This window comes from Thermothelomyces heterothallicus (assembly GCF_042370625.1).
Source record: "Thermothelomyces heterothallicus CBS 202.75 unplaced genomic scaffold P884_scaffold_1, whole genome shotgun sequence".
Taxonomy (NCBI): Eukaryota; Fungi; Ascomycota; class Sordariomycetes; order Sordariales; family Chaetomiaceae; genus Thermothelomyces; species Thermothelomyces heterothallicus.
Window position 1 is genome coordinate 1,176,593 of NW_027192562.1, and position 25,025 is coordinate 1,201,617.

Sequence of the window (25,025 nt, forward strand, 5' to 3'; positions counted from 1 at the left end):
GAGTTAGTATATAATTAGTGAATCGGTATCTTTGCAACGCGGATGAAGATTTGCAAAGCTTGGCAGGAAACGCATACACCAACATTGGTCTTCTTTCTGCGCATGCAATTCTTCTAGAAAGCGCATGGCGCGATGATCCCTTGACCCTGTTCCTGACTATGAGCCCCACTCAAGCAACAGCATTGGGTGCGTTCTTGCACGCCTGGCACCTCGACCCCTGTGTTCCCGCTCGGTTCCTCCAAAATATCGCGCCGAGCACAGGAGCAGCACGACCGCCAATTCGCGGGTTGCATTTCACCTCCTTTCGAGGATCCCCTCATTCCCCCAACTTTTTCCCGCCAACCCCCTTTCCAACACCCGGTCTCTTGGTTTTGCGAGCCGGTGCATCAAGAGGATTGTGACGGCTCTGCTGCGCTGTAACTAACCTCGTCCTGGCGTACTCGACTCGAAGCCACCCCAGCCCACACTCTTTTACCCTTTGCTGTTCTCTTGTTTGCTGGGGGGAGGGGGCCTGCTCATCATTCACACACTATCTCGAGTCTTATCTTTCCTTTCCATTTTTTTTTCTTCTTGCTTTCCTTTTTCGACCAGTGCTACGTCTGAATTGCTGTGGCTCGTGTCTCGCTCGCATTCGAGATAGACAGAACGCAGTTCTGTCAAGCCCTGGAAGGTCGGCACTCGCTCGCTCTCGAAGGAGGAGAGTTCCCCAAATATTTCCCCGGCGGAGCCTCCTGCGACCTGCCAATCTGCTGCAACCACTCTGCGCATCCGTTCCATGTTCCTTGCGCGCCTCGGCCGCGCAGCTTTGACGCCTTTGGACGGGTCGACAATCGCTCCATGCAGGCTCGGCTGAGCAGCAAGTCCAGCGAGTTCCGATTGCCCCTTATTCGGTGCCCTTTTCAACCATCGTCCCTCCGCCCTCACAAAACGCCCACTTTTGCACTGCGGTCGCCGGTGGCTCCCGAGAACGAGACGGAACCGACGGCCAACCGAGGCGCGAGCTCGAGATGTCGCTGAATGGGTTGGACGATGCACGAGTCACGGAGGCGTACGAGGCCGCGGTCGCCGAACCCGGAGGATGGTATGTCCTCATCCCTCCTTATCGCTACTTTATTTTTGGCACCGTTGTGCGACGTACATCAGCACCCCGACCAGCGGGATGCTCTTCAGCTATGCGCCCATTGTCGTATCTGTGTAGCCAGTCTTTCGCTGAGATACAAGGCGCTGACATGTGAGTCGAAATAGGTTCTTGTTGAAATATGCCAGTCGTGATGAGGTCGAGCTGCTGGGTCGGGGCAATGGCGGCATCGTCGAAATCCGCAACAATATTGCCCAGTACGAGGACAAGTCACCGCTCTACGGTTTCCTGAGGTACAGGCGTCGCAGTGTCATCATCAAATACCTGCCCGAGGACTGCTCCAGGTTGATTCAAGGTAAGTTGTTTCCCCTCCCGTGCTTGAATCGACCGTCACCCCTCTCTCTCTTCTCCTCTTCTCCGCATTACGGAAGCTTATTCGAGCCCTCCATAGCGCGGGTGACTGTTCACTTCGAGGCCGTCTGCGACCGATTCTCCCCTCACGATACTACCTTTGAGATCTCAGAGGCGAAGGAGCTCAGGGACACCAAGCTCTCGGCAGCCTGCTCGCTTCATGCTGCGTCCGGGTCGACATCCTCCTCGACGAGCTCGCTGCGTCGAAGACGCTTGATGGAAATTGCAGAAGAGGAGGAGGAAGAGGAGAGAGAGAGAAAGCGCCAGTCCGTCGCCAAAGAAGAGGCACGCCCGAAGTCGTCCGCAGCGCACTCGGAAGCCCCTGTTAAGCTCGATGCAAACCTGGCCAATCTCCCGGACGCTTCCCGCTTCGCTAATGACCTCGAACCGCCAAATTTCACAGGTGCCCAGCGTCCATCCTCGCCCGCCATATCCGTAGACGAGTCTTCGCGGCGCATGTCATCGCAGTCGTCGCGGACTGACCTCTATCCGACGACCTCTTACCCCTATTCCAAGCCACGAGTTAAGATTGGTCCAAGACCCTCGGCGGATCCTGCCGGTCGCCCGCGATCATCTGCTAGTGGCTCCGCTCCCCGTGTCTCGACGGTCCCGGCTGGCATCAAGTCCATGTCCAAAGGCACTAGGAAGGCTCGCTCTCAATCCCAGGGCCACGGCGAAGAAGCTCCCGAGTCTCCGAGTCAAGAACGGGCTGAATTCACTTCCCAGCCAGTCGAGACCGTTGCTGGCGCGAATCTCGCCGGAAGTGTTTCGGCCCAACCACAGGCCATCAGCGCAACCGAAGAAGCCCCGGCCGACACGAGTGCTGCGCACAAGCCTGACGCACCTGCCATTGCCCAACCCCCGGCAAAGCAGAACGTCATGACGCCCGAGAAAGCTCGGCTATTGAAAGCTATGAAGCTGAGAGAGCAAAAGAAGATGATGAGCCTGCAGACAACACCCGACGTTCCTGGTGCCGATGTCCCTTCGGCTCAGAGCACCCCGGGCCTTGCCAACGAGAAGCAGGATATTGAGGCAGTCGCAGATGCTCCGCTACCTGAAGGACGCCCGGACAAAGCGGACGAGCAGCAGGAGGAAGTTCCTGAGACGCCCAAACCTGATTCCGCGATGGATATTGGGACGGATCACGCCTCTCTAGATACCACCTTGGACTCTCACCCGTCGTCTCCCACGGCCGCCTCGGAAATTGGAGGTTCCACGCAAGCTTCGTCCCTATCCGACTCAACGAACGAAACCGTTCTTGCTAAAGTGGAACGCGCGAACAACGAATCGGAAGCAAGTCAAGTCAAGGATGACGGGCAGCCGGAATCGGCTCAACGTGAAGCCCTGCCCTCGGAGGAACGCGCCGATGGAACGGCCTCCGCGTTACCCGACAGACAGTCTCAAGCAACCATCACGGCGCCTAACGACGGGTTTCCTGCGGCCGCGGAGGAGAAAGTCGAAGTGCAAACCGTCTCCAGCACGACAGCGAGTGACGACGCCGTCCCAAAGGGTTTGCCGGTCTCGGCATCATCCGACTCGCCAGCCCAGTCTAGCACGCCCGAGGACAAGGCGGCCGACGGAACAGCGGCCGAGACAGTCGAGGAGCCAGCATCTCATGCGAAATTGCCAGAGGCGAAGCCTAGCGATGCCGAACCTATCGGTGACGAAAGGACCCCCATAACACAGCAGATCCGAATCCCGGTGTCCAAGTTCTCCACGCAGGAGACGAGGCCTCCCACGAGCTCTGCTAGCCAAGGTCTCCCCCTCATTGCCGCTAATACCTCGGATGTGGATTCGTGGCGCGTTGAGGAATCACCCCCCCCTGTTCCGGAGAAGGACACTGTCACCGGGGCGACCAACGTCAGCGATGCGGTCGATGTCGACTCCAAGCTGCGGAAGCTTCCGGAACGTATCCGGACGAACCTCGATGTCCTGGACAGCAGCGACAAGCGGCGCTCCGTCATCAGCATCACAGATAACGACGGCTTTATGGATGAGTTGCAGTCGGCGACAGTTCAGCAGGCTACGCCAGTCACTGTGTCCAAGTCTCCCATCTCCCCGGTCTTCGGTGTGGACCAGACCAACAAGCCGGCTAGCGCCGCGGCGGACAATACCGCATCCGCCCCTAAGTTTTTGAGGACGGCCTCGAATCCCGTCCGCAATTCTTTCCTAGCCCCGAGCGAGTTGGCGTCTCCCCCTGCCCGATCAGCGTCGTCTGGCTCCGCTTATATGCAGAGGGTTTCTCAACAACAGCAGCAGCAGCAACCGTCGTCGGAGCTCAGACCCAAGAGCGCCAAGTTGGGTTCAAGTATCTCGCAGCGAATCAAAGCGCTGGAGAAACTGTCTGGCGGCGGCCCCGGCGGGGAGCAGGTGAACACACCAAAAGAGCGCCCAGCGACAACCTTCTTTGCGGTGCGCAAAGCTAGTGTTCGGGAGGGCTCACGGCCATCTTCCGTGGCCGAGCGGACCAGTTCGCTTTCGAGAGGCGCATCACCCTCTCCTCCAGCATCGAGGGACTCGTCATCTCCCGAGGCCACCCGGAACATGGGACGCGGCCGGTCCGGATCGCTGGTGAACCGGTTGTCCATGTTTGAGGGAGGAATGCCTCCCAGGGGGCGCCCCGAATCCGTCCAGGTCACAGCGCGCATCGTTCGGGATCCTAACCAACCATACCCTAGGGGGCCCGAGCCCAGGGGAAGCCAAGCAGATTATCCGCCGCTGGACTTGAGGCAGTCGCAGCTGACGGTGGATGTTCAGAACTGCGTCAACTCGCAGAGCCCCGTACGTCCGGCTAGTGTCGTTTCGGCGCGGGAGCTCGCGGATCAGGCCAAGCAGACGTTGCTGGAGCGACGACTATCCAAGCAGTCGCGAGAGGGAGACAGAGACACCACAACGACGGAAACGTCGGACGGCCCTCGTCCCCGACGACGGTCGTCGCTCTCGTTCGTTAAAGACTTCATCAAGGACCGGACTGAGTCTATTATCGGTGTCAAATCGCCGTCTACGGATAACCTCGGCAACCCGCTCTCCCCCGCTGCTACCGCCAGCCAGGCTTCTGCGGGCCCGCGCCCCTCATCCCATGCTCCGTCGGTGCAACAGTCCACTTCGCTAGGCCGACGTCTCAGCATTAGCAGCCGGCGCTCATCGCTCGACCAGAACGGCTCCGGCCCTTCTGTCAGCGTGACATCCCCTGGCGCCGAGTCGGAAGCTGAAGCCAAGAGCGGCAGTGGGATGGAAGAGAAGAAGTCCCCCTCAAGCAGCTCCGGCTCGGCTAGCCCGAACAAGGCCAGTCGTGCTTCCCGGTTTATGCGGCGGCTTTCCAATACGCTCGTGACCGGAAGGAAGAATGGCGCCCCGTCCATCTCACCCACGGTGACCGAGGAGAACGCCGCTGAGGTCGAGGCCGCGTCCAAGGGTAGTACAGCCGCTACTGGCGCTGCGGCCCAGCCGAGCATTATCGCCTTCATGGGTGATGTCAACGTCCAGTTCCCGGACAATCTCTTGTGGAAACGTCGAAGCCTCTGCCTCGATAGTCAAGGCTTCCTGATTTTGAGCGCGGGACAGGGCACGGCCATGATACCTCCTGTTTCCGGCAAGGACAGACACGGCGCCATGGTCAAGCGATACCACATGAGCGACTTCAAGCCCCCTTTTGCGCCCGACGTGGAACTGCAGGAGCTGCCCAACAGCGTCGTTCTCGACCTGGTTGATGGCAGCGGACTGCAGATTGCTTGCGAGGACCGGGCGGGCCAGATGAACGTCCTGCGCAGTAGGTTTCGCCTTGCTTTTCTGACAGTGTTGGTGATCATCAGGTGAGAGGCTAACGCGCTACGCAGTTCTTGAGGAAGCACACCGCAACTTCGCCAACTATTGATCTGAATCAAGCCTTGTACAACTCCCCAAGTCCAAACATTGGACTTGTCACTTTTGGGCAGGCAATGACTTTGCCCCGCGGTCTGGCAACCAACCTTTTCTTTATTTTTATTCCCTGGGTCGAAGACTCTTTGGCTTAACACTACCTGCCTTCACCATCTACGAACTTTATTACTTTACTACGAAGCTTCCAACCCTCGTTTCTGACACGAAACCCTTCTCTTTGGTTCTCGCTGAGGGATCCGACACACTTGTCTCATTTTCATCTTAGATCTTCTTTGTGCCTTCCATGATACCACCACTCCTGTAACGGCTTTTCAGCATTCCCTTGATTTCTTTCTGTTAAACTTTTTCAGACTTGAGAGGATGGGTTCTCGAGGAGAGGGGAGGGATAGTGCCCCGGTTTTTATCGGTGTAAAAAAAAAAAAAAAGAAAAAGAGCATTTTGTGGCCGGGGGGGGGGGGTTGTGACATCTGAGCTGAGGATGACTAGTTGAGCTTGGTCATACCTGAGCTAGGTGTTAATACTGTTGGCTGCATCACATTTGCTGTATATACATATATACGTATATGTATACATAACAACATGTGATGCCGTTGGGCAGGGCTTCCTATTTTCCAGCTGATTTGAAAATCGGTTGTGTAAGCAACGGCATTCGCGAACACATCAGATGCAAACGCGGCTGGATCGAGGACGCATGCAACCAAGGCCAGTTTTGTTTTTTTTGGGAGATGAGAGCCATCCCATAATATACATTCTTCCCTTCATGCCCCGCCACATGAGAACCACCCAGTCTCCCCAGTTTATAACTGTAAGAAATCTAGAACCAATACAGGCGTATTAAGACATTGACAAGGTGCCCCGAAGTAGCCACCATGGACCAAAGGCTGATAATATACACAGTCTCGTCAGAGGACAACGGGACTAGTGAGGCCGGCGTCGGGAGGGGGCCCTCACAGCAAGAAGCTGGAGGCATGGGAGGCGGGGGAGGGCTAGAGAGCCCTGCAGTAGCACCTCCATTCCCCCCTTGGTTTCGGGCACCATCTCCTCTTCTCTCTCTACCTTCCCATATTCATAGACAAAGACCGAGCGACCGCTCAGGTCGCTCGGCGCCTAGGAAAGGGGAGAAAGATGCGGGGAGAGCTAAATGCCCGTATCAGCGTGTGCGGTACGCCGCGACATACGCCCCCCCCCCCCCCCCAAAAAAAAAAAAAAAAAACCTGTCCCCGTCCGCTTTTTTTTTGTTTGCCTCACCGGCCCGTCATCCATCTATCATCATAATCCTCCTCCTCCTCCTCCTCCTCTTCCACTACCTCCTCCTACCACCACCATATCTATCATCGTCATGACCGCCACCGGCATCATTTATTATGACCGTTGTCAGATTAGAGAGCGGCCTTGGCCTCGGCGCGACCGCCCTTGGTGCCGCCGAGGGCGGCGCCGATCTCCTCTGCCGTCATGCCGCCGGCGCTGCCGGTGCCGGGGGCGGTCAGGACCTCGCCGCCGAGCTCGCGCATGCGCTGCTCCTGCTCCATGGCGGCGAAGTTCTGGTCCTCGCCGTAGGCGAGGGCGAAGGGCACGCCGACGAGCAGGGCGCTGACCGAGACGGTCCAGGCGGCGCGGCCGGCAAAGGACAGGGCCGCGCGCACGGCCGAGGCGGTCGCCTCGTACTTGTGGTGGATCCAGCCGCGCGTGGTGGCCGGCACGATGTCGCGGAGGGCGGCCAGGCGCTCCGCGAGGGTCTCTTCGGACGGGTCGTAGTTGGATTCGGTGGAGATCTCGGAGTCTGTCGGTTGGTTTTTGGGGGGGGGGGGGTGGTTTTGTAAGTTAGCCATGTGTCGTCTTTCTGGCATCGGTTTTGCCTGGGAGAAAAAAAAGGAAGGGAGGAGGAGATGGCCAGGGCAACTCACCGGTGTCGGTATAGTCATCATCGTCCTCCTCCGGGCCGACCTGCGGCTGCTGGAAGTGCTCGTCCTCAACCTCGACAAGTTGGACCATTTTGGCGGTTTAGGTTTGTGTGTGTGTGTGTGTGTGTGTGTGTGTGCTTGGAAGAGGGTAAAATTGAGCTCGGTAGGTGTATGGACGTCCTCGCTGCGGTCAAGCGAAGGCGCGGCTTTGCCTCGTGTATGGGTGATGAGATTTGGTTCGTTGTCGAGTTCGATGGATGATGGATTGAGATTTCAGGACTCGCGTGAGCCGCCAGGTCCCCGGTCAAATCGTCTTTTTTTCGCGGGTAGCAGGCATGATGGCTTTGCTAGAGCCGCTAAACCAAAAGCGGTTGGCAGCAGATGGTGGGTGTGGAGACGCCAGAGCCACCGGTTGCTTGCCAGTCTCTCACCCCGCAATCAAGGACACGACGTCTACCGCATACTTACTGTAATTACCTTGCAAATCCGGTTTGAGTGATGTATTATATCCGTACTGTTGTAACATGCTGAGTATAGTTGTCGACAAAGAAGTTCATCCAAATAAAAACTGCAAACAACGGAGCAACGAGAAGCGATCACGAATAAACTCCTAATTGATGGAGAATGATGGAAGGAGTATTGGGCTTAGCCATTGATTACGGATTACGGATTAATTATCTGTAATTACATACCTGGTCATCGAGATATTTGAGCAAGCAAATAACGATCACGCAGGAACTAGATGTACGGAATACATTACATTCTATAGTGCTAGCCTAGCTAAGGTCTGTGGCATTGGATGTAGCTGGCGTCGACAACTTGTACGGAGGTCGTTAAGGCAAGAAAAGTTTGAGGTCGAACCCTCGCCGTTCGCACATTTATGCTGCTCCTCCAAGTCCCATTCTAATAGGCGAAAGGCCGTTTTCAGACCAAGGGAAAGAGAAGACCATAAAAAAAAAAAAGGCAACAATCAGAGGAAGCAATCGGCATGATGCGCTGCGGCGACGGCGGGAAGACGGAACGGTGGACACCTTGTTTGGATCATAGCTAAGGGAATTAATTCTTCTTGGGGCCGCCTGGGCCATCGCCCGGCTCAGCCGGGCAACAATCACTGGGACAAGATAGAACTCACACCATTCGACCACCACCACCTCTTCTAGCTCTTCTTCTCTTCAGGAAGTTGCTCCGTTCGCCCCTCTGCTCGCAGAAGGAAGGGCGGTGTTTCTGGGCTGAACGCCCGGAGGGAGAGGCACGCGCCCTTGCGGGTTGTGACTTTTCGAACTTGGCTGAAAGACATGGAACGCCTTTCAACATGGCTGCACCCTTAATAGTGGTCCTAGGGAGGTGAGTGACTTACCTTTGGTGCAAGCGGCGGACCACAGTTACAAGACGTCTTGTCGCAGTCCGGACACTTGGAGCGGCTGCCCCCCGTCTTGTTCTGGCCACAAGACGACATGATTTAAAAACGTAACTTGCAACCTTGACGGAAGGGAAAACGAGGCTATTCTGGACGAGAAGGAAAATGAGAAGCGAGCTGAAAGAGGGACAGAAAACAGAGACGGAGAGCTTGGAGAATGTTTGCCAGTTGTTCAATTACGATTTGAGAGCAAGGCGTCCAGTCAAGCAGGATTTATATCGAAAGATTGTCCAAGATTCCGACGGTGGCTGAGAGATTCGCCTTGTCAGCTCCAGAAAACCGGAACTCGCGACCACTCCGGCCCTGGCTGAAACGGCAAGGAACATGAGAGGCCAGATCCTATTCTCTAATTACGCCTTCATTTCAAGGGGGGCTATCATCGATAGGATCAAGAAAACGAAGAACCGGATACTGCTTGAGAGTGGCGCTGGCGCGGTTGATAAACCTGGAGCCATCGTTGTTGGCCGGATCTGTGACCTAGCTTGCTTACCCTTAGTAAAGCCATTGGCGTTAGTTGGGATAACTACGCGTTGGTTGGGCCCCAGAGCATCCCTCGGCCTTGATGGATCTTCGCATTGTCCGCGCCTCCCTCACATCACTTGATGCGGTGCACTTCCCCCCTTCCCCCTCCCGAGGGGCTAGCGGAGGCAGGGGGAATAGTTACAGCTTAGTCAGACTTGTTGCTTAGTCAGAAAACGCGCACTTCGCCAGCTTCGAATTTTAGTTATTGCATCGAAGATGCCGAGACACATCTGTTTAAGGCATCCATGGGTCACTGACACTGTTACGGGATCTGGCTGCCAGGGGGTCAGATCTGACTGCCCCACTGGCAGAAGGTCCAGACCGGGGTCGTGACATGTATTTAAGACAGCACCTTCCAATGCCTCTGGCATTTGGAGAGAATCCGCGCATTCATTATCACCACTTCTGAGGCTCAGACAAGAGTTCTGGGAGTGCCTGCCACAGCGCTCATACCGCTATGGTTAGTCAGGTTTGCAGCACATCTGACCCTGCCGTAGCAGACACGTCGTACCGTCCCTTTCTCACTTGGTAACCCTCTATGAGGGCGAGGCAAAGTAATTTTTTCAGTTATCTAATACCCGGTCACGATCCTCCGTAGGCGGGAATGCGTGATATGGGTGTGCGCTTGACATCGTCGGGGGTTCGGAGCCTACAGAGCCGGAGTGCCGCTGGCATAATAGGGTGAAGAAAATACTTTGCGAGGGAATATACGCTGCTTTTCCTGTTGTACTGTACTTAGATCATATCTCCCGACGACCTTTCGCTGCTCTCCGTTCTCAGGTCCTGCTTCTCGTGATGAGTTCCACAGGAGGCGTCAAATGAGCTAAATACCTAATAATCTATGGACGTCATGTTTTTATTTACCCTCCGTCTACCCAGCAACCGCTATTACTCGCTACAACAAAACAGAGGCCAGGTCCAGAGGTCCAGCTGAGCGCAAACACCAGGCCATGCTCCATGATCCTACACAACTACTACATCAAGAAACCCAAAACTCCAGACATGCTATACCGTCATCTTCATGCATGTTAAGCCGTGTCATGCGGTGCACAAGCGTTCAGGACCCGCGGGCCAAGAACACTTCTCATTCTCGCCTCGCCCTCTCCAGGGCATCTGCAAACCGAATCGACCTTTTAGATGGTGGCACTCGCGGCGTGTCGTCATCGTCGCTGTCCTCCCCGTTGTCCGCGTGCGGCGCCATCCCCAGCGCTGCCTCTCTACGGCGTCGTTCCGCGGCCGTCTCGACATCATCCTCGTTATGCTCCCTGCGTGTCTTGTTGATGCTGCGGCCGCGGCGATCGGCAACGTCGTCCTCGTCATCACTGCCGTCTTCAGCATCGACGTCCTTCAGCGCTGCCAGTCGCCTCCTGCGCTCTACCTCGGTTTCGGCTGCCCCATTGTCTGACGTGTCGGATGGCGATTCCTGTTTCCCCCGAGAAGACGACCTCGACTCGCGCTGCCTACGTTCATCCTCTCCTGGCGGCTGTTGGGTAGATTTGGTGGCACCGGCGGGTGCGTAGTCCTTCCGGCTGGCGCTCGACTGCTGGGCCGGGGAGACCGTGATTTGCGGGGTCGGTCGCGGCGGCGCGTCCTGTTTGGCGAGTGTCTTGAGTCCCCGCGACGCGTCCGACTTGTCCACAACCTCGCGCCTGGTGGATCTGTCCAGCTTCTGCATCTGCTCAATGAAGTCCTCCTTGGTCATGCGCCGGCCGATGCCGCCAATGGTGAACCGGATGTGCCTGTCGTCATCCTCTTCCTGCCCCGCAACCACGCTCTTTTTGCGTTGTTTCTGCGTCGCAGAGGGCTCTCCCGCCGTGGAGGACTCGCCTGCCCCTGCCGCGCCTTCGCTGGGCTTTTCTATGGCCTTCGCGAAGACGCCCATGCCCATGTGTTTCAGGCCTTGACTCACTAGGTCGGCCTGCGGCTTCTGCGTGGGGAGGTCGTACTTCTTGATGACTTCACCATCTTCATTTTCCACAATAATCTACTCGGGACGTTAGCCGTTAACTGATCAGGAAACGCAGCGGAAAAGACGGGTCGGGGGACCATACCGTGTTACCGAATTGGAACGCCCGGGCCGGTTCGCTCTTAGTAACCGTCTTGCCCTTGCCTTTCCTCTTCGCAAGCTCAGCCTCGCGCCAGGCTACGATTCTCTTCTTCAAACCCTCATAAGTCCAGCCCGAGGTCTCTGTTTCCGCCTTGAGCTCGGTTGTCAAGCTCTTGGCTCGATCAGCGGTGTTTTCCTCGCCGTGCATGGGTTCGACCGCGAGGACATCGCCAGCACGGTTCTCAACCACAATGTTGCCACCCTCTTCGTAGACCTCAACGGCATCTCTGCGTTCTTCCGAGCTCGCAGGGCGGTCCTCGCCGGCTGGCTTCTCACAAGCCTCGGCCAGAGATAATCGATCGGAATCCTTCTCTTCTAGAACGACGGGGGACTCCACATCGGTCGGTAACTGGGGGACATCATCCGCCCGGGGCTGATCGGTGCTACCGCGCGGGGGACCGGGTGAGGGCTCCTCGCCTTGGCCGCGACGTTGGGGGTAGATGGCCGACTGGCTAATGGGACCGCCGGGTCCGATGCCGTCGTCCCACTTCTTCTTCCGCCGGCGTGGTGCCAGCGAGGAAGACCTGCTCCCGTGTCTGCTGGTGTCGTCTTCCTTGACGCGACGCAAGAAGTTCCCGGGGAAGCCGACAGGCGGCAGCGTCCCAGGTGGGAACTCGGGCAGCTTGAGTTCTTCGGCATCAGTATCCGACATGGTGCGCGCCTGCGACCGCGACTGTGAAGATATGCGAGGCAGTCGGTTCATCCAGTGCGGGCCGTCTTCGTTGGCCTGCGTGTACGACATGGTGATGGTGAGGGTGTTGATGCGCTTCCCCAGCGTGAACACGGCGATTGACGAGCCGTGGACGATAATGGAGGAGACGACGATGAACGCAACAATGGGCCAGACAAGCGAGAGCAGCGTATAGTTTTCGGTTCCGGGTTTCGGCAGCTCCGAGAGAGGGACCGGGTCCTCGGACTCGAGTTCGCCCCGGGCCAGCATGGCAACGAAGATGGCGCCGACGCCGATGGGACCGAAGTGGCCGGCGAAGAGGGCCTCGCGCCAGGTCTTTATGTCGGGAATGACCGGCTTCAGAGCCATCATGATGGGAATGCGGCGAAAGAGGATGACGAATATGGCCAGGACGGACAGGCGCCAGGCTTGCAGGCCCATGGCAGCGTCGTTGAAGGACTTCCACGGGATGATGGTGCCAAAGTAGACGAAGTAGGCCAGGTTGAGCAGCAGGTCGATGACGTTGGAGACGTGGGACTCCTCCGTCTTCTGGGTGAACCAGCCGTCATTTGAGAAGCCGACGCCGGCGGCGAATCCGACGAGGAGGTCGTCCACGCCGAGGATGCTCCCTGAACCGGCACAGAACAGGGCGAGCACAAAGTAGAAGACCAAGAAGCTCTCCCTGTCAATCAGATCGTGCTCCTCGGCGTACTTGATGCCGTGGCGGGCGAGGTAGCCGATGATGAAGCCGTAGACGGCACCGAAGACGCACTCGTAGAGGATGGTGTAGACGATCCAGTGGAACGAGACGTCCCTGGCGCTCTGCTTGTCGTGGATGAGATACAGGGAGAGGTAGATGAAAGGGAAGGCCATGCCGTCGTTGCAACCCGACTCGGCCGAGAGCAGGTCGCGGAGATGCTTGGGAACCCTCTTGGCAAACTTGCCCTTGCCGACGACGGACGAGGCGAGGACGGGGTCCGTGGCGGTGACGCATGCGGCCACGACGAGACTCTCGAGGAAGTTCAGGGGCTCGACCATCCACCAGACAAACAGACTAGTGATCAGCCAACCAAAGGTCATGACGGGCACCAGCAGGAAGGTGACGGATTTCCAGTGCTTCTCCATATAGTACTTGGGCAGTTCGACGCCTACGGCGAAGCACTGCACGACCAGGACGAGGCGGGAGAACTCGATGGTGACAATGTCGACGCTGCCCCATGATTCCGGGTTGATGAGGTTGGCGGCATAGGGCCCGAAGATGACACCGCAGAGCGTGGCCACGGTGGCCTCGCCAATGTACATGCGCTCCTTGATGACGCTCGAGCATAGCATGAACAGGGAGGTGAAGCCCCCGAGGATGATGTAGACCAAGTGCGGCTTGGTGATGGAGAGATGGTCCCAGGCCATGGTCTAGCACGCGGGGCCCCGGCCGCCGGGAGGGCCAGCCAGTTGGATGTGTAGCTAAGGCCTGTGTAAGGGCCAGATACTCTGCTGGTGTGTATTGGAATAAAGGTTGGTAACGGAGCTAGCTACCTAGGTAGGCAGATAGGTAGTGACTTCGGCGTCTTGTCCGAGAACAAACGCGCGGTGTGGGTAAGAAGAACCTGGAAACGGGTCTCGCGCTCTCGGGGGGTTTGATTGGCGGTCCAATCTGGGCCCGGAGAGCTCAGGAACAGGGCCCAGAACAAGACGTCACCGCACCTGGGTCGGTTCTGAGAGAACCACCTACTGCGGCGGCAACAATGGATCTAAAAAATGGACCGCGGACTTGGGTAGGTAATCCAGGTGTGCCTGCCGCCGTGTCCGCTCCAGGACCAAATATTCGGCTAAGGGATGGACTGCGATTGACACGTTTAGGAGGGATCACCGAGCAAGAAACTGGCACTTGCAAGCGTTCCCTCGCAAGACGATCTGACTCAGGCCCGGCCTGGTCCTTCCTTCAAGCGGAAAGGGCAGGATTAGGTCTCCTCGTTTTTTTCAGGCGCGATCGAAAGGCCAGTTCCCCCAACGGAAGGGCCCGGAATTAGAAATATTGTTTTCTGTTCAAAAAGACAAAGAACCGCGCGTATATACGAGGTGTATCGATAGGTTGTGCAGTGATTGAGGATGCCTCACCCGGCGACAGAGCAACGGAGGAGGAAGAGAACTTGCACCCCTAGCGGCGCCCGGCGTTGTGGGAACAAGCATCTAGATTGGGCCACCATTGGGGGAGGAAGCGCGCCCGTCGCAGTTTATATGGAAATTCTCCTCTCGGAAGCTACGATGTTCGGCTCTTGCCCCGGCCGCGCAGAACATGCAGACCTTGCAGGAATCTCTCAACATCCTTGCACCGGGGTGGCGCTGGGCTTTCTCGTGGGGCATCACGGGGCACGCGAAGTGGACCAGAGCCCCGGTAGGCGGCAACTGCAGAGCCGACAGCGGTCCTGCGCCTCACTCCACCAACCGTGCGATCTTGAGCCGATAACCCAACATTTGTTGTCTTTTACAAGGTTTGCCAATAGTTTGCTGTACTGTACACGACATTAGCTACCCGATTGGCTTGATAACCGGCTTGACTTTCCCTTCCTTTTCTCTAGAGCACCTCCGGAAGACGCACTTCACGGCGGGCAACTTCGACGCCGCTTTCCCACACCATAGTGCGACTTGGCACGGAACTCAAGAGCGGCGTGAGACGGCAGCTGGGGGTGGATGTTGGCCCTCTTTTTTACTTTTTTTTTTTTTTTTTTTTTTTTTTTCACTTCCTCCGTCGTTGCCAAGCTGTGCCCAGCCTTGCCCAGAACTTGCCCAGCGCTCCTTCGACGATGGCCGACAAATTGCCTGCCAGCAGTCGAAGCTTAGTTTTTCTCGACTTCAGAGGCAATCTGATCTTGACTTTCTTGACTTTCTCGCCACTTTCGATCGGCGTAGACCTTGATCCATGCCAAGCGATCCCGAGAAACGATAAGTGGCTGGGTTTGGAAGTGCCTATCCCGCCCGAGGCGTGATTCGTGGTATGGACGGCTGAGGTCCCTGCCGGACAACGGGCCCGCTGCTGCCACCCGCACGGAAGTTCGCTAGTTGAGCCCATCCCCGAAGGCAGCAATGCCATCCCTGCCTCCGGCCACCCAACCACGGCCAATCGGCACGGACCATACTGCGGCACTTGGATTGCTGAACGGCAATCCTGCTCTCACCAACACTAGCCGATACGTGTATTCTGCACTAATAGCAAGCTCTGTAGTTCTACATGATGTTGGGATGCGTGATCCAATCAGCTGTGGGTTGAAACTTCAGCTTTGGCCAGACCTTCGGCGCAGAGAAGAGCCCCGACGGAGGCAGGCATAGTAATACCTCGAGCCCTGGCTTTCCGATTCTGCGTAAGCCAGGCCCATCAAGACAGGTGTGTGGACCTCTCAAAAGCTACCCTCAAGTTCTCGGCTTGCTGCATGGGGTGACACAAACGTGTTGAGATCTGCTTGTCGTTGGTTGAATGTTTGGGGGTCGGTATTCGCGAATTGGAAGAGATACAAAATGTGCAGATCCCACCTGCACAAGGATAGTGTACTATGTAGTCGTTGCCCAGTTGATTTGCCGACGTTTTTATTAACTTCATGCCTTCTTGCGAGCTTCATGGTCCGCCCAGAAGTTGCCTTGGTAGCTTCAGCGGGCATGTGCAGCTGCAGCAGCCGCCCATTCCTTCCAAAGTTCCATGTTCGTTAATCGTTTTATTTGAACACACGCTCACAATCGCACCCAGATTCTCCAAACTGTGGCACTGACATGACGTACACATCCTGATGAATTAACAAATACTGACGAATACTCTGATATTGCTGAGCCGATTAGTACATATTCCACTATGAGCTCTTCAAAGTTCTCGCCGTCCAAATCAGCATCGTTTGCTGTCGGAGCCGGGACCAAAACTGACCTCTTCACCCATGACAACACAAGCACAATGTCAGCAGAACCCCTAGCTCCAGCTCCGGCTCTGGCGCCGGTTGAGGACCCGACCATTCGGTTCACAACCCTTGACGAGCTCCACGAGCAGATCGATCATGTCGAAGGGGACATTCTCATTGTTACTGGTAGGTGAACTGACTGTTCCCTTGATTTTGCGTGTATGTTGCCAATGCTAAATCGAGTACAGATGTTTCCCCTCGAGATTTCTGCGCCATCGAACAGGCGAGGGAATCCCGCCGACGCAAATATCGGTTTCGGAGGTATTATGCAAGCACTCAAGTCCTTGTCATCGCCGTCCCGACCACCGTCCACGAGAGACTTCACCGAAGCTTGGATATGATTTTTATTTCCAAGCTTACCCAATCAGGCTTATCGGGCCGCTGGGGACCGATTGGTGCTACTACCCTTCGAACGCATGGCCATCCTGGTGGAGATGGGGGAGAAGGTGATTCAACTGGCGGTCCTTTCCCTGAGCGTGGAGGACGAGACAACTGGCCAACTCTGGTGATCGAAGCTGGATATTCAGAGTCATTACATCGGCTGAGACAAGATATGAGATGGTGGTTCGACGCATCCATGCATCAAGTCAAGATCGTTCTACTCGCCAAGTTCGATCGCTCCGAAGGCCAGATTTCTCTAGAGAAATGGGAGGAAGAACCCCAGGCGGTCCGGTCGGGAGCAACGACAACGAGGTCGTTCGGGAGATTAGTGCCGGTGCAGCGACAGAGAATCGTGATCACACAGGATGCCACACGCCCCGGGTTGTTCAATGTGGTTAGTGGCCCGTTGATACTTAGCTTCCGTCTTCTCTTTCTTAGAGATCCGGGGCCGGGGGAGGAGGACATTGTATTTGGCATTCCGGATCTGCAGTCTTACGCGACTCGAGTATGGGCGGCACTTTAAAATTGACTGTTCTTACTTACCCCTCCTTTATTCCCCTTAACAATGCAAGGGAAGAGATAGATAGGAAAATCCTTTACATATCAGCGCTAAAAGGACCCTCTCTCTACATAAGCCAGTTTGGAATCGCCCCTCCTTTTCTCTTCTTGGTTTGTTGCACCATGCAGTTGAAACGCCCCGCAAGGTCGGCAACGCTTTGCAGCCTTTCGAACGAGCTGATCTTGCTGATTCTCAGCAACTTTTGCCTGCACTGTCGCCAAGGGCCGCACGAAACGCCTCAGGTTTACTTCCCAGCCACGGGGCAGCGGCGCGATGAACCCTCCTGGTACGCCTTGGACATCTTGGCCTTGCATTCCATGAGCTTGGTATCCCGGAGACTTTCCCCTCTCGCTCAAGAGATTCTGTACCACGAGTTCATTCCCGGGTACGGCGACTCTTGGTACGCGGATGCATACGACTTTGACTGGCGTCTCGCAAAGTTCCTCCGGGCCGTGGCACGGAACCGGGATCGGGCTGCGTCGGTGAAGCGACTACATATCAACGTCAACCTTCTTACCGGCATCTCCAGGGACTCGGCCGAGGCTGTCCTCCAGGATGCTGCCCAAGTTCGTGGCATTGACGCCTCCGCCTTTATTCGTCCTTTCCGAGATCTGCGGCACCCGTTCAGCCCGGACCAATATCGACCTTTCGGCGATGAATTGCTCGGTCTGCTGCTGGCCTGCCTTCCGCATCTCAAGACCCTCAGCTTCACCGCAGGTGCATCTCTCCAGGGCATTCCCGCGTCAGCCTTGAGGACTGCCGGCGTTTCGACCCTCCCCATCGAGACACTCGAAATCATGTGTTGCATCGAGAGCTTGGGGTCTCGTTTAGACGGCATTGTCGAGCTGGCTTCTTCGACTATAAGAAATCTGTATATCGACATCTGTGACGGTGTCGGCCTTAGCCTTTTAAACCGCCGTGGTTATTTTCCCAATCTTCGGAACCTCTGTATCGCTAACAGCAGGCTGAGCGGGTCCGATCTATCGTCATTCCTCTCTCGCTATGGCAACCTCGTGACATTTTCTTACGAATCTGGTGGGTTCTTGGATTGATCATTCGGCACAGTCACTGTTATTCTCTAATATCACTCGTACCACGACTAACATCTGCCGAAACAGTTATGAGGGACGATGACTTCCTTTTATCCGACGCAGTCGCGCAATTGATTAGGAACAAGGAGACGCTCCAAACATTACATCTCGATATCTCGCCGCTGCAGCACACCCCCGGTGGGAATGGGAGGTCACCCACCGAGCTGTTGGCCAGCTTGAACAGCTTTCCCGTACTCCGAAACTTGCTTCTGAGCTCGAGATTACTATACCACGGCGCCGTTGACTCGGCAGACGAGGATGCCAGTGTCCTTACTCGACTCCTGCCTCGATCCATTGTCTCGCTACAAGTCATGGTAGCTGACAATATGGAGACCCAGGGGGTGCTTCCGCGACTGGCAACCGGGCTCGTGCATCTTGCCCAAGCCGTCTCTCAAGGGCAGTTCCGCAATCTCAAAAGCGTCAGTTGCATCACAGAACAACGACTCGACGGGTACGATCTGGATGCTATGTTCGCTGTCGCCGGGGCAGATTTTGGGTACGACGGTTGGCAATTCAACGACAAGATGCCTGGGCGGCGATCGGGCTTCCGGTTGGGATCCCTAGCACGCTCGATAACTCCGGTGAGCTCCGATGATGAGACGGACTCATGATTGGCTCCCCCGCGGGCAACTTCAACTCGTCTCGGGGTCTCTGGGTTTGAGGTTACTTGAAAAAGAAACGAGCCACGTGCCTTGGTCATCTCAAGCTTGAAACGGGGATAGTCTCGGACGTAGAGCCTCACGACAAACTGGTCTTCGGGCTTGCCCTCCCGCCCAGTCTTGGCAAAATGCATGGCGCTGGAGAGAGAGAGCACACATCAGTGAACCTATGACGGACGAAGCAGGCTGGCGAACAGGACGGTGACTTACATTCTCGGGTCGTCAGCCACATACATGGCGAAACCCCAGCGCGAGGCACGGTTGCTGGGGGTACGTCGGGAATGATTGGATACAGCGCGCAACGGAACCTTGATACCTAAGGTAGCCATGCATGGGCAGAGGTACATATATCGCATCGTACTGTCCTTCACGAAGTGGTTGGTTGAGCTTTGTCTACCCCTCAAACACGGCTTTCTCTTTCACCGCTGATCGACTTCCCCGTTGTTAAAGCATCACTCCGTCGACCACCCTTTCACTTCTTCTCCTGTCCCAACACCCGCTAAACTTGGGAATTTTCCCAAGCGTCCAGAAATCATGCCATCTGCCACCAACCTCGTTTACATCCCCCACACCACCGAAACCCTATCCCACATCGCAACCGACGTGGTCCGCCTCCTCCGCGCAGCAAATGAAACGCTCGGCGTAGCCGAGTCCCTCACAGCCGGCGGCGTCATGGCAGCCATCACCTCCACCCCCGGGGCCAGCGCGGTCTTCCGCGGCGGCGTCGTGTCGTACGCGACGGAGCTGAAGCGAGAGCTGCTGGGCGTCGACGCGGCGCTCATTGCGCGCGAGGGCGTCATCCACGGCGAGGTCGCCGCGCAGATGGCACAGGGCGCGCGCCGCGTCACGACGACGTGGGGGGTTGGGACTACGGGGGTCGCGGGCCCGGATTTGCAGGATGGGAAGCCGGCGGGGACTGTGTTTATTGCGGTTGCGTCTCCCGGAGGGAGTCGTGTGTTTGGGCCGTTTAAGTTCCCTGGGTCGAGGGAGCAGGTGCGGGAGGCGACTGTGCTGGAGGCGCTGGCGAGGTTGAGGGGGGAGTTGGTTGCGAGTGGTGAGGGTAAGCAGGACGAGGGTCGTTGATGGCGGCTGGTTTGGGTTAACTATCTGAGATGATTCCGGGTTGACGATGGCCGGAGTTTAAGATACATCGGGAGCTGACACGGGAATACTCAGTCTAAGCGCTTTGGATGCCAGATTATTGCCCGGTAGACATTCGCCCCAAATGCCAAGTGTACGAAAGGTGGGGTGTTCCGAATCCAGGGGGTCCGACTTATTCAAATGGACTACGGATTATAGCAAATCTTTTCAGCTATCTTGTGGTGATTTCTGAGATCATATATTCTGCCGCCTAAAGGCCTACTGTAAAAGCAAGAAACTGACAGCCAATGAGATGGCAACCGCTGTCATCCAGCAGGTGATAAGTTGCGTTGAGCTGTTGGGAAACAACTCAAACGGAGTGAAGCCGCCCGATCTGACTCCATCGGTCTCTTCGGGAGCTTCGGCCGTGCTCGTAGAACTTGGCGATGCAGTAGTTGAGCTTGTGAATTGAACGAACGTCGGCCATGGGGTATCTGACGTGACAGTACTAGTAGGCGAGGTGCTGGTCAAAGATATGGAGGTCGTTGGCTCCTCTGTCTTTGATTCCGCCCTTGTCCCTGTCCCTGTCCCTGTCTCTGTATCCGTTTCCGTCCTGGCAGTGGACCTCGTCAACGTTGTGGACGGAGGTTGAACCGTGGTGAATGTGAGTTGCGTGCGCTGCGTCGCAGCAAGCGTGGTGGTGAGGGTGGTGGTGTTAGGGGGTACCAAAGTCGGGCTCTCGCTCGAGCTCGACATCGTGGCGTCTGGGGATCTACCCGGGCAGAGAACCGCTGCTAGATTGCCCTCCAGTGCCTGTCCCAATAGCGATATCTTGGGCGCGTCGGCGTCGTCACAGACGATTTGAAGAGCGTATTCCAACCTTCTCAGCCCCCTCAAGCACGATGAGGAGCAGGTGGCTCCCTCCACAAAGTCACTTATCGCACAGCCGGGAATCTCGGTGTCGTAGGCTAGGATGCAGCTAAGCGGGATAGTCGCCGAGGTGATAGGCTGAAACTGAGAAAGGGAGAGAGCAGAGGCCGTTGAGGCCATCACGACAGGAAACCAGGCCCATCTTGACGCCCACGACCTGCCGTGGATTGCCATATTGGATCGACGTCACGCCTCGTAGGCAGTGTGTGAACGAGGAGAGGAAGTTGGGCTTCGGCGGAAGATAGAGGTCTCCAACCATCAATCAACCTCCAACAGTCCCTGGCCAGTGACACACTCGGCTAGCTGATGGCTGCTCCGCCCTTAGTTGTCCACGTTCAAGGAACCCGGAACGTCCGCGGCAAAATCTGGCCGGCCAGGGCGTCCTCGTTGCGCAGGTGGAGAGACCTTGCTCTCTGCGCGACCACCCGAAACGCAATCAGTGTCGGGGAACCGCTGTAGCGGGAGATCCGGTCCGTTGGGCAACACTGCCAAGTCCCCACGCGAGTGACAGTGCGGTCAATGCGGCTGATGGAATCTGCAGGGCGCGATCTCGGGTACGCGGCTCATATGGTTTCCGGAGACGTGCTTTCTTGTGTCCCGGTGGTTTTGGTTATGTTATGCCCCGACGTGAGAGTTTGTCGCAAAGGCTCAGCTGAGAAAGGTGCGCGCAAGATGACGGAACGACAGCCCAGCTGGCGTTCTATATCTCTTGGTCACGCAAAAGAAACGAGGCAGCCGGCCGCGGGAAGAATGACGAGCGGCGAAATGCGGTGCAACGTTCAACGTTGATTGTGGTGGTCAAACGAGGAGCGGCCGCTTGCGCCCGCAGATAATAACCACGCACAAACGGGCTCTAGGAGAATCGAAAGAAGCACAGAGCTTCGAGGGTTGTTGCGGAACCTCTGCGGAGAGAATGATTCAGCCGAGAGAGAGAGAAATAAGAAAAGAGAGGGCTGGGATAGCTGACCTTTGGGCATGAGCCACCCCCGGTTGGATATGTTAAGAAAGCACATCATTCATTGCGTTCTTGCCGCGATTCCGGGAGCTGAAGATACCAGCTTATCGCAACGCTCGGCTGCTGCGCAGGCGCTCTAGTCCTCTCTTCCCAGCCAAAAAAGTTGCTGTAGTCTATTGGAAGGTAAGGAAGACAACCCTGCTCGACTCGGAGCCAAGTCAAAATCGGCGATTCGAATGACGAGCGCTCATCGCACGTCTTCGTCCTGCATATCCCTCGTTTCAACGTCACTCGGGGCAGCATGGTATGGATGGTGAGGTGACACCGTTGTTTTCGCCCGCCGCGGCCTTGGGCAACGGAAGGCCAATGGGGTTGGGCGGCAGAAGCTGGTTCTTCGAAACGAAAACAAGGGCTTGCGTTTGAGAGAAGCCCCGGATGAGCCCCCGGCGCAGCAGCGATTGGTCGGGTCGGGTGCTGCCCCAAGACGGCAAGCACCCCACAGCAGGGTTCCTGCTGCTTGCAAGGGAGTCTGTTCGAATGTGGACTTTGGAGACGTTCATCCAAACACCGAATTGTAGAAGTCAGGATCAGAAAGATGGCAGCAGCCAGCATGACACGCCAAGTCCCTAAAAGAAGGCTTAAAAAGACAGTTCTGAGCCATTCAGAATCATACGAGTGTTGGTCTTGAATAGGTCTGCAATCGAGAATCAATACCCTATCGCTGCAACTCGATCTGAGGAACGTCAAGCTACTGAAACAATTCGGGACGAATGCCGCGCGACATGCGGCTGATGTTCGAGCAGCATCTGTAAACTCCCTCCAAAATATATGTCTGATAACCAAAGTGATCGGTTGTGTGTGTGTGTGTGCAGATAATAAGCTGTGTTTGAGATGACCGAGCAAGATATATATATATATAGTCTTGGGTAGAATTTGTAATCCGTACAGTAACATGGGACGAATACTTGCTAGGCCTCCGGCTCCGGGCTTCGCATCACTCGAGTTCGAATTCTGCTGAAGACAGACAAACCCGAGGGAGGGGGGCAGCCTTCCCGGAGTGATAGCCTTGACCGCGCAACAGACGCGACGCAATATTATTACTACGTAGATTACAAACATGGTACAGTACAGTACACGCTCTTAACATGATGATAAAGAGAAATGGCTGTCCGCGGAGCGAATTTAGGACCTCTTCTGGCCCATCTCCTCCCCAGCAAATTCGTCCCACTCATCTCCGAAACTGGGGCCAACATGCCTTCCCACCCATATTCCCACTGCCGTTCCCGCACTGGCAAGCAGGAACCAGCCCTCGAACCATCGGTCGATGAAGCCGGGCTCCAGCGCGCTCTCCAGCGCGTCCCCGACGGTCCGGCTCACGTCTTTGGGCAGGCTACTCCTCATCAGCAGCGCCGCGCTGATGACGTACGTTGCCGCCACCTGCCCGACCAGCAACGCTAGGTTCGCCTGCGCCTGGTAGAGCAGGCCCGGGGCCCACTTCGCAAAGATCCGGAGGGTCTGGAGGGCCGAGTTGGCGCTCGCCGCGAGGATGACGCCGGACAGCAGGAACGAGATCTGGCGTGCCCAGGCGATCTGGTCGAGCTTGGGGTCCCAATGCTTGGCGAGCAGGCCGAGGAAGCGGTTGATGGGGTCGGAAGAGGAGAAGGAAGCGGATGGGTAATACATGCGTCGGAAGGTGGTGAGAGTCGTGGCAAGAATGCGGTAGACGCAGTAGCTGGCAAATACGTACCGCGGGACCGCCAGCAGGCGGCCGAGAGCGGTACCATCCCGGGAGTGCGCCGCCTGGCGGGATTTGAGCGCGGAGAGGGAGGCGGCCAGGTTCGCCTCCATCCTTTCGAGGCCGGATATCTCGAGCTGAAGCGCCTTGATCTCGGCAGCTTCGCCGCTACCCGTCATTGCCTTGAGAGACCCAATGACCTTGCTCATCAGTCCATTCCCCGAACCCGTCGCCACGCCATGCGGCGTCCCGTCGCCCATCCCTTCCGCGGCCAGCTGCGCTTTCCTCTGCAGCGACCTCAGCCGGTGCCGCTTCGTCAGCAGCAACTCGCTCGTCGCGTCTAGCCCGGCCTGCTTCCGCGCAATGTCCGCGTCGGTGATTGGTCGTCTCCGGTACGTCCGGCTGTCCACAAACGTATGCCAGGGACTCGACACGCTGGCAAACCCGGATAGCAGCGCCATCAGGGAGATCCCGATCACCCCGATCCTCTCCAGACATGCCCTGGACAAGCCTCCCTTCCCGGTCCCGCCAAACGCCCGCGCCCCGAGCGGCCCGGTCTCGGCGGTCCGAAGGCCGGCCGCCCTCCCAATCGTCATCGCAGTGCTATCGAAGTGGGAGCCCTCGCCGGTTCCCCGCGCGCTCGCCAGCCCGGCCGTCTTCCACCACTCCTCGTCCCCGGCCGGGGCGATCCCCCCGGCCGCAGAGCGGGGGACCGCCCTGCCGACGAGCCAGAACGCCGCCAGCCACGCGGCCACCACGCAGCCCAGCACGGCCCAGGACGCCCTCGAGACCAGCCTGCCCTTGGCGTCCCGCCCGAAGCGCCATCCCCTCGAGGCCAGCACGCTCTGAGCCTCCAGCACGGGCACGGCGCCGACCAGCATGCCGAGCAGCGCGGGGATGGTGACGCGCAGGGCGGCGGCCCGGGCGCGGGCGCCCAGCACGACGCCCTCGAGCTCGAGGATCTCGGCCAGGATGAGCTCGGCCAGGACGGCCGCCAGCGCCACGGTGGCGGCGAAGGCGGCGGCGGCCAGACGGCGGCGCGGCGAGCGGGCCGCCTGCTCGGCGTGGGCCTGGCGCAGGGAGGGCGGGGCCGACGCGGGCAGGAAGTGGTCTTGGCCGTCGTCGATTGAGATCCCTCCTCCGTCTGGTGGTTGTTTGGAGCCCTGGAAACCGGCCCGTTGGTATTGTTGCTGTTGCTGCTGCTGCTGCTGCAGGCGAGCGAGCGCCGGGAAGAGGCGAGTCAGGGCAAGGGAGAAGGCGAAGGCGAAGGTGAGGAACACGGGGGTGAGGGCAACGGCTGTCGAGAAGAGGCTATCGACTGTGGTCGGGGAGCAGGAACCGGGACCGCAGGAGGCGGCAGCAGCTCCCGAATCATTATCTATAGCGTGCCGCGTCATGATCTCGCTCTAATCGTCCAACTTGCTATCGAGGGTATCGAGTTCGGTGCAGGGATGGCGCTTGGGAGACGGCGGCTGTGGCGGGCTGTGGCGACTGCAGCGCTCTGAGCTTCCGACGGAGAACGTGGGCATCATAAAATACAAGGGGATTCGAGAAAATCTGGTGAAGAGTTGACAGACCATGAATCTCTTTTATGTAGTCATGGTGGTTTTGATTAGTTGAAATGCAAGCTTCTCACAGGTATTCGATCCTCTGCGAGTGATGTTTCCGAACGTTGGAATTGGCCAGCGCTTCCAGGCCGGGGTCACAACTGA

At 57.2% G+C, this 25,025-nt stretch overlaps 10 protein-coding genes across 10 annotated transcripts; 3 read left to right on the plus strand and 7 right to left on the minus strand.

Annotated features, from left to right (window-relative positions):
* Window positions 1-6,601: 6,601 nt before the first annotated feature.
* P884DRAFT_214537 (mitochondrial import receptor subunit Tom22-domain-containing protein) lies at window positions 6,602-7,540 on the minus strand. Its single transcript, XM_069439232.1, has 2 exons — window positions 7,273-7,540; window positions 6,602-7,148 (listed from the first exon to the last, which is right to left on the minus strand). Exons 1-2 carry the CDS (start codon window positions 7,358-7,360, stop codon window positions 6,748-6,750), a joined length of 489 nt encoding a protein of 162 aa, XP_069301643.1. The 5' UTR covers window positions 7,361-7,540; the 3' UTR covers window positions 6,602-6,747.
* Window positions 7,541-8,220: 680 nt separating this feature from the next.
* Window positions 8,221-9,004, minus strand: P884DRAFT_253406 (uncharacterized protein). Its single transcript, XM_069440790.1, has 2 exons — window positions 8,627-9,004; window positions 8,221-8,555 (listed from the first exon to the last, which is right to left on the minus strand). The coding sequence occupies exons 1-2, from the start codon at window positions 8,723-8,725 to the stop codon at window positions 8,442-8,444; spliced, it is 213 nt and encodes a 70-aa protein (XP_069301644.1). The 5' UTR covers window positions 8,726-9,004; the 3' UTR covers window positions 8,221-8,441.
* Window positions 9,005-9,023: 19 nt separating this feature from the next.
* Window positions 9,024-9,262, minus strand: P884DRAFT_304684 (uncharacterized protein; the record flags this gene model as incomplete). The annotated part of the gene is made up of 2 exons (XM_069445079.1): window positions 9,024-9,156; window positions 9,214-9,262. 2 exons carry the CDS (start codon window positions 9,260-9,262, stop codon window positions 9,050-9,052), a joined length of 156 nt encoding a protein of 51 aa, XP_069301645.1. The 3' UTR covers window positions 9,024-9,049.
* Window positions 9,263-10,292: 1,030 nt separating this feature from the next.
* P884DRAFT_189185 (alkali metal cation/H+ antiporter Nha1 C terminus-domain-containing protein) lies at window positions 10,293-13,392 on the minus strand (the record flags this gene model as incomplete). The annotated part of the gene is made up of 2 exons (XM_069437420.1): window positions 10,293-11,192; window positions 11,260-13,392. The coding sequence occupies 2 exons, from the start codon at window positions 13,390-13,392 to the stop codon at window positions 10,293-10,295; spliced, it is 3,033 nt and encodes a 1,010-aa protein (XP_069301646.1).
* A 2,527-nt stretch (window positions 13,393-15,919) lies between these two features.
* P884DRAFT_190573 (uncharacterized protein) lies at window positions 15,920-16,827 on the plus strand (the record flags this gene model as incomplete). Its single annotated transcript, XM_069437521.1, has 2 exons — window positions 15,920-16,049; window positions 16,112-16,827. 2 exons carry the CDS (start codon window positions 15,920-15,922, stop codon window positions 16,825-16,827), a joined length of 846 nt encoding a protein of 281 aa, XP_069301647.1.
* P884DRAFT_5386 (uncharacterized protein) lies at window positions 16,656-18,856 on the plus strand. The gene is made up of 2 exons (XM_069445956.1): window positions 16,656-17,898; window positions 17,982-18,856. The coding sequence occupies exons 1-2, from the start codon at window positions 16,812-16,814 to the stop codon at window positions 18,563-18,565; spliced, it is 1,671 nt and encodes a 556-aa protein (XP_069301648.1). The 5' UTR covers window positions 16,656-16,811; the 3' UTR covers window positions 18,566-18,856.
* Window positions 18,857-19,147: 291 nt separating this feature from the next.
* P884DRAFT_189481 (putative competence/damage-inducible protein CinA) lies at window positions 19,148-19,696 on the plus strand (the record flags this gene model as incomplete). The annotated part of the gene is made up of 1 exon (XM_069437437.1): window positions 19,148-19,696. The coding sequence occupies one exon, from the start codon at window positions 19,148-19,150 to the stop codon at window positions 19,694-19,696; it is 549 nt and encodes a 182-aa protein (XP_069301649.1).
* A 276-nt stretch (window positions 19,697-19,972) lies between these two features.
* P884DRAFT_189160 (uncharacterized protein) lies at window positions 19,973-20,743 on the minus strand (the record flags this gene model as incomplete). The annotated part of the gene is made up of 2 exons (XM_069437417.1): window positions 19,973-20,264; window positions 20,319-20,743. The coding sequence occupies 2 exons, from the start codon at window positions 20,741-20,743 to the stop codon at window positions 19,973-19,975; spliced, it is 717 nt and encodes a 238-aa protein (XP_069301650.1).
* A 1,895-nt stretch (window positions 20,744-22,638) lies between these two features.
* On the minus strand, window positions 22,639-23,970 carry P884DRAFT_253413 (Abscisic acid G-protein coupled receptor-domain-containing protein). The gene has a single exon (XM_069440791.1). The coding sequence runs from the start codon at window positions 23,907-23,909 to the stop codon at window positions 22,761-22,763; it is 1,149 nt and encodes a 382-aa protein (XP_069301651.1). The 5' UTR covers window positions 23,910-23,970; the 3' UTR covers window positions 22,639-22,760.
* Window positions 23,928-24,671, minus strand: P884DRAFT_171118 (uncharacterized protein; the record flags this gene model as incomplete). Its single annotated transcript, XM_069437307.1, has 1 exon — window positions 23,928-24,671. A coding segment is annotated over one exon (744 nt), but the record flags the coding sequence as incomplete, so codon positions are not given.
* Between the last annotated feature and the right edge of the window lie 354 nt (window positions 24,672-25,025).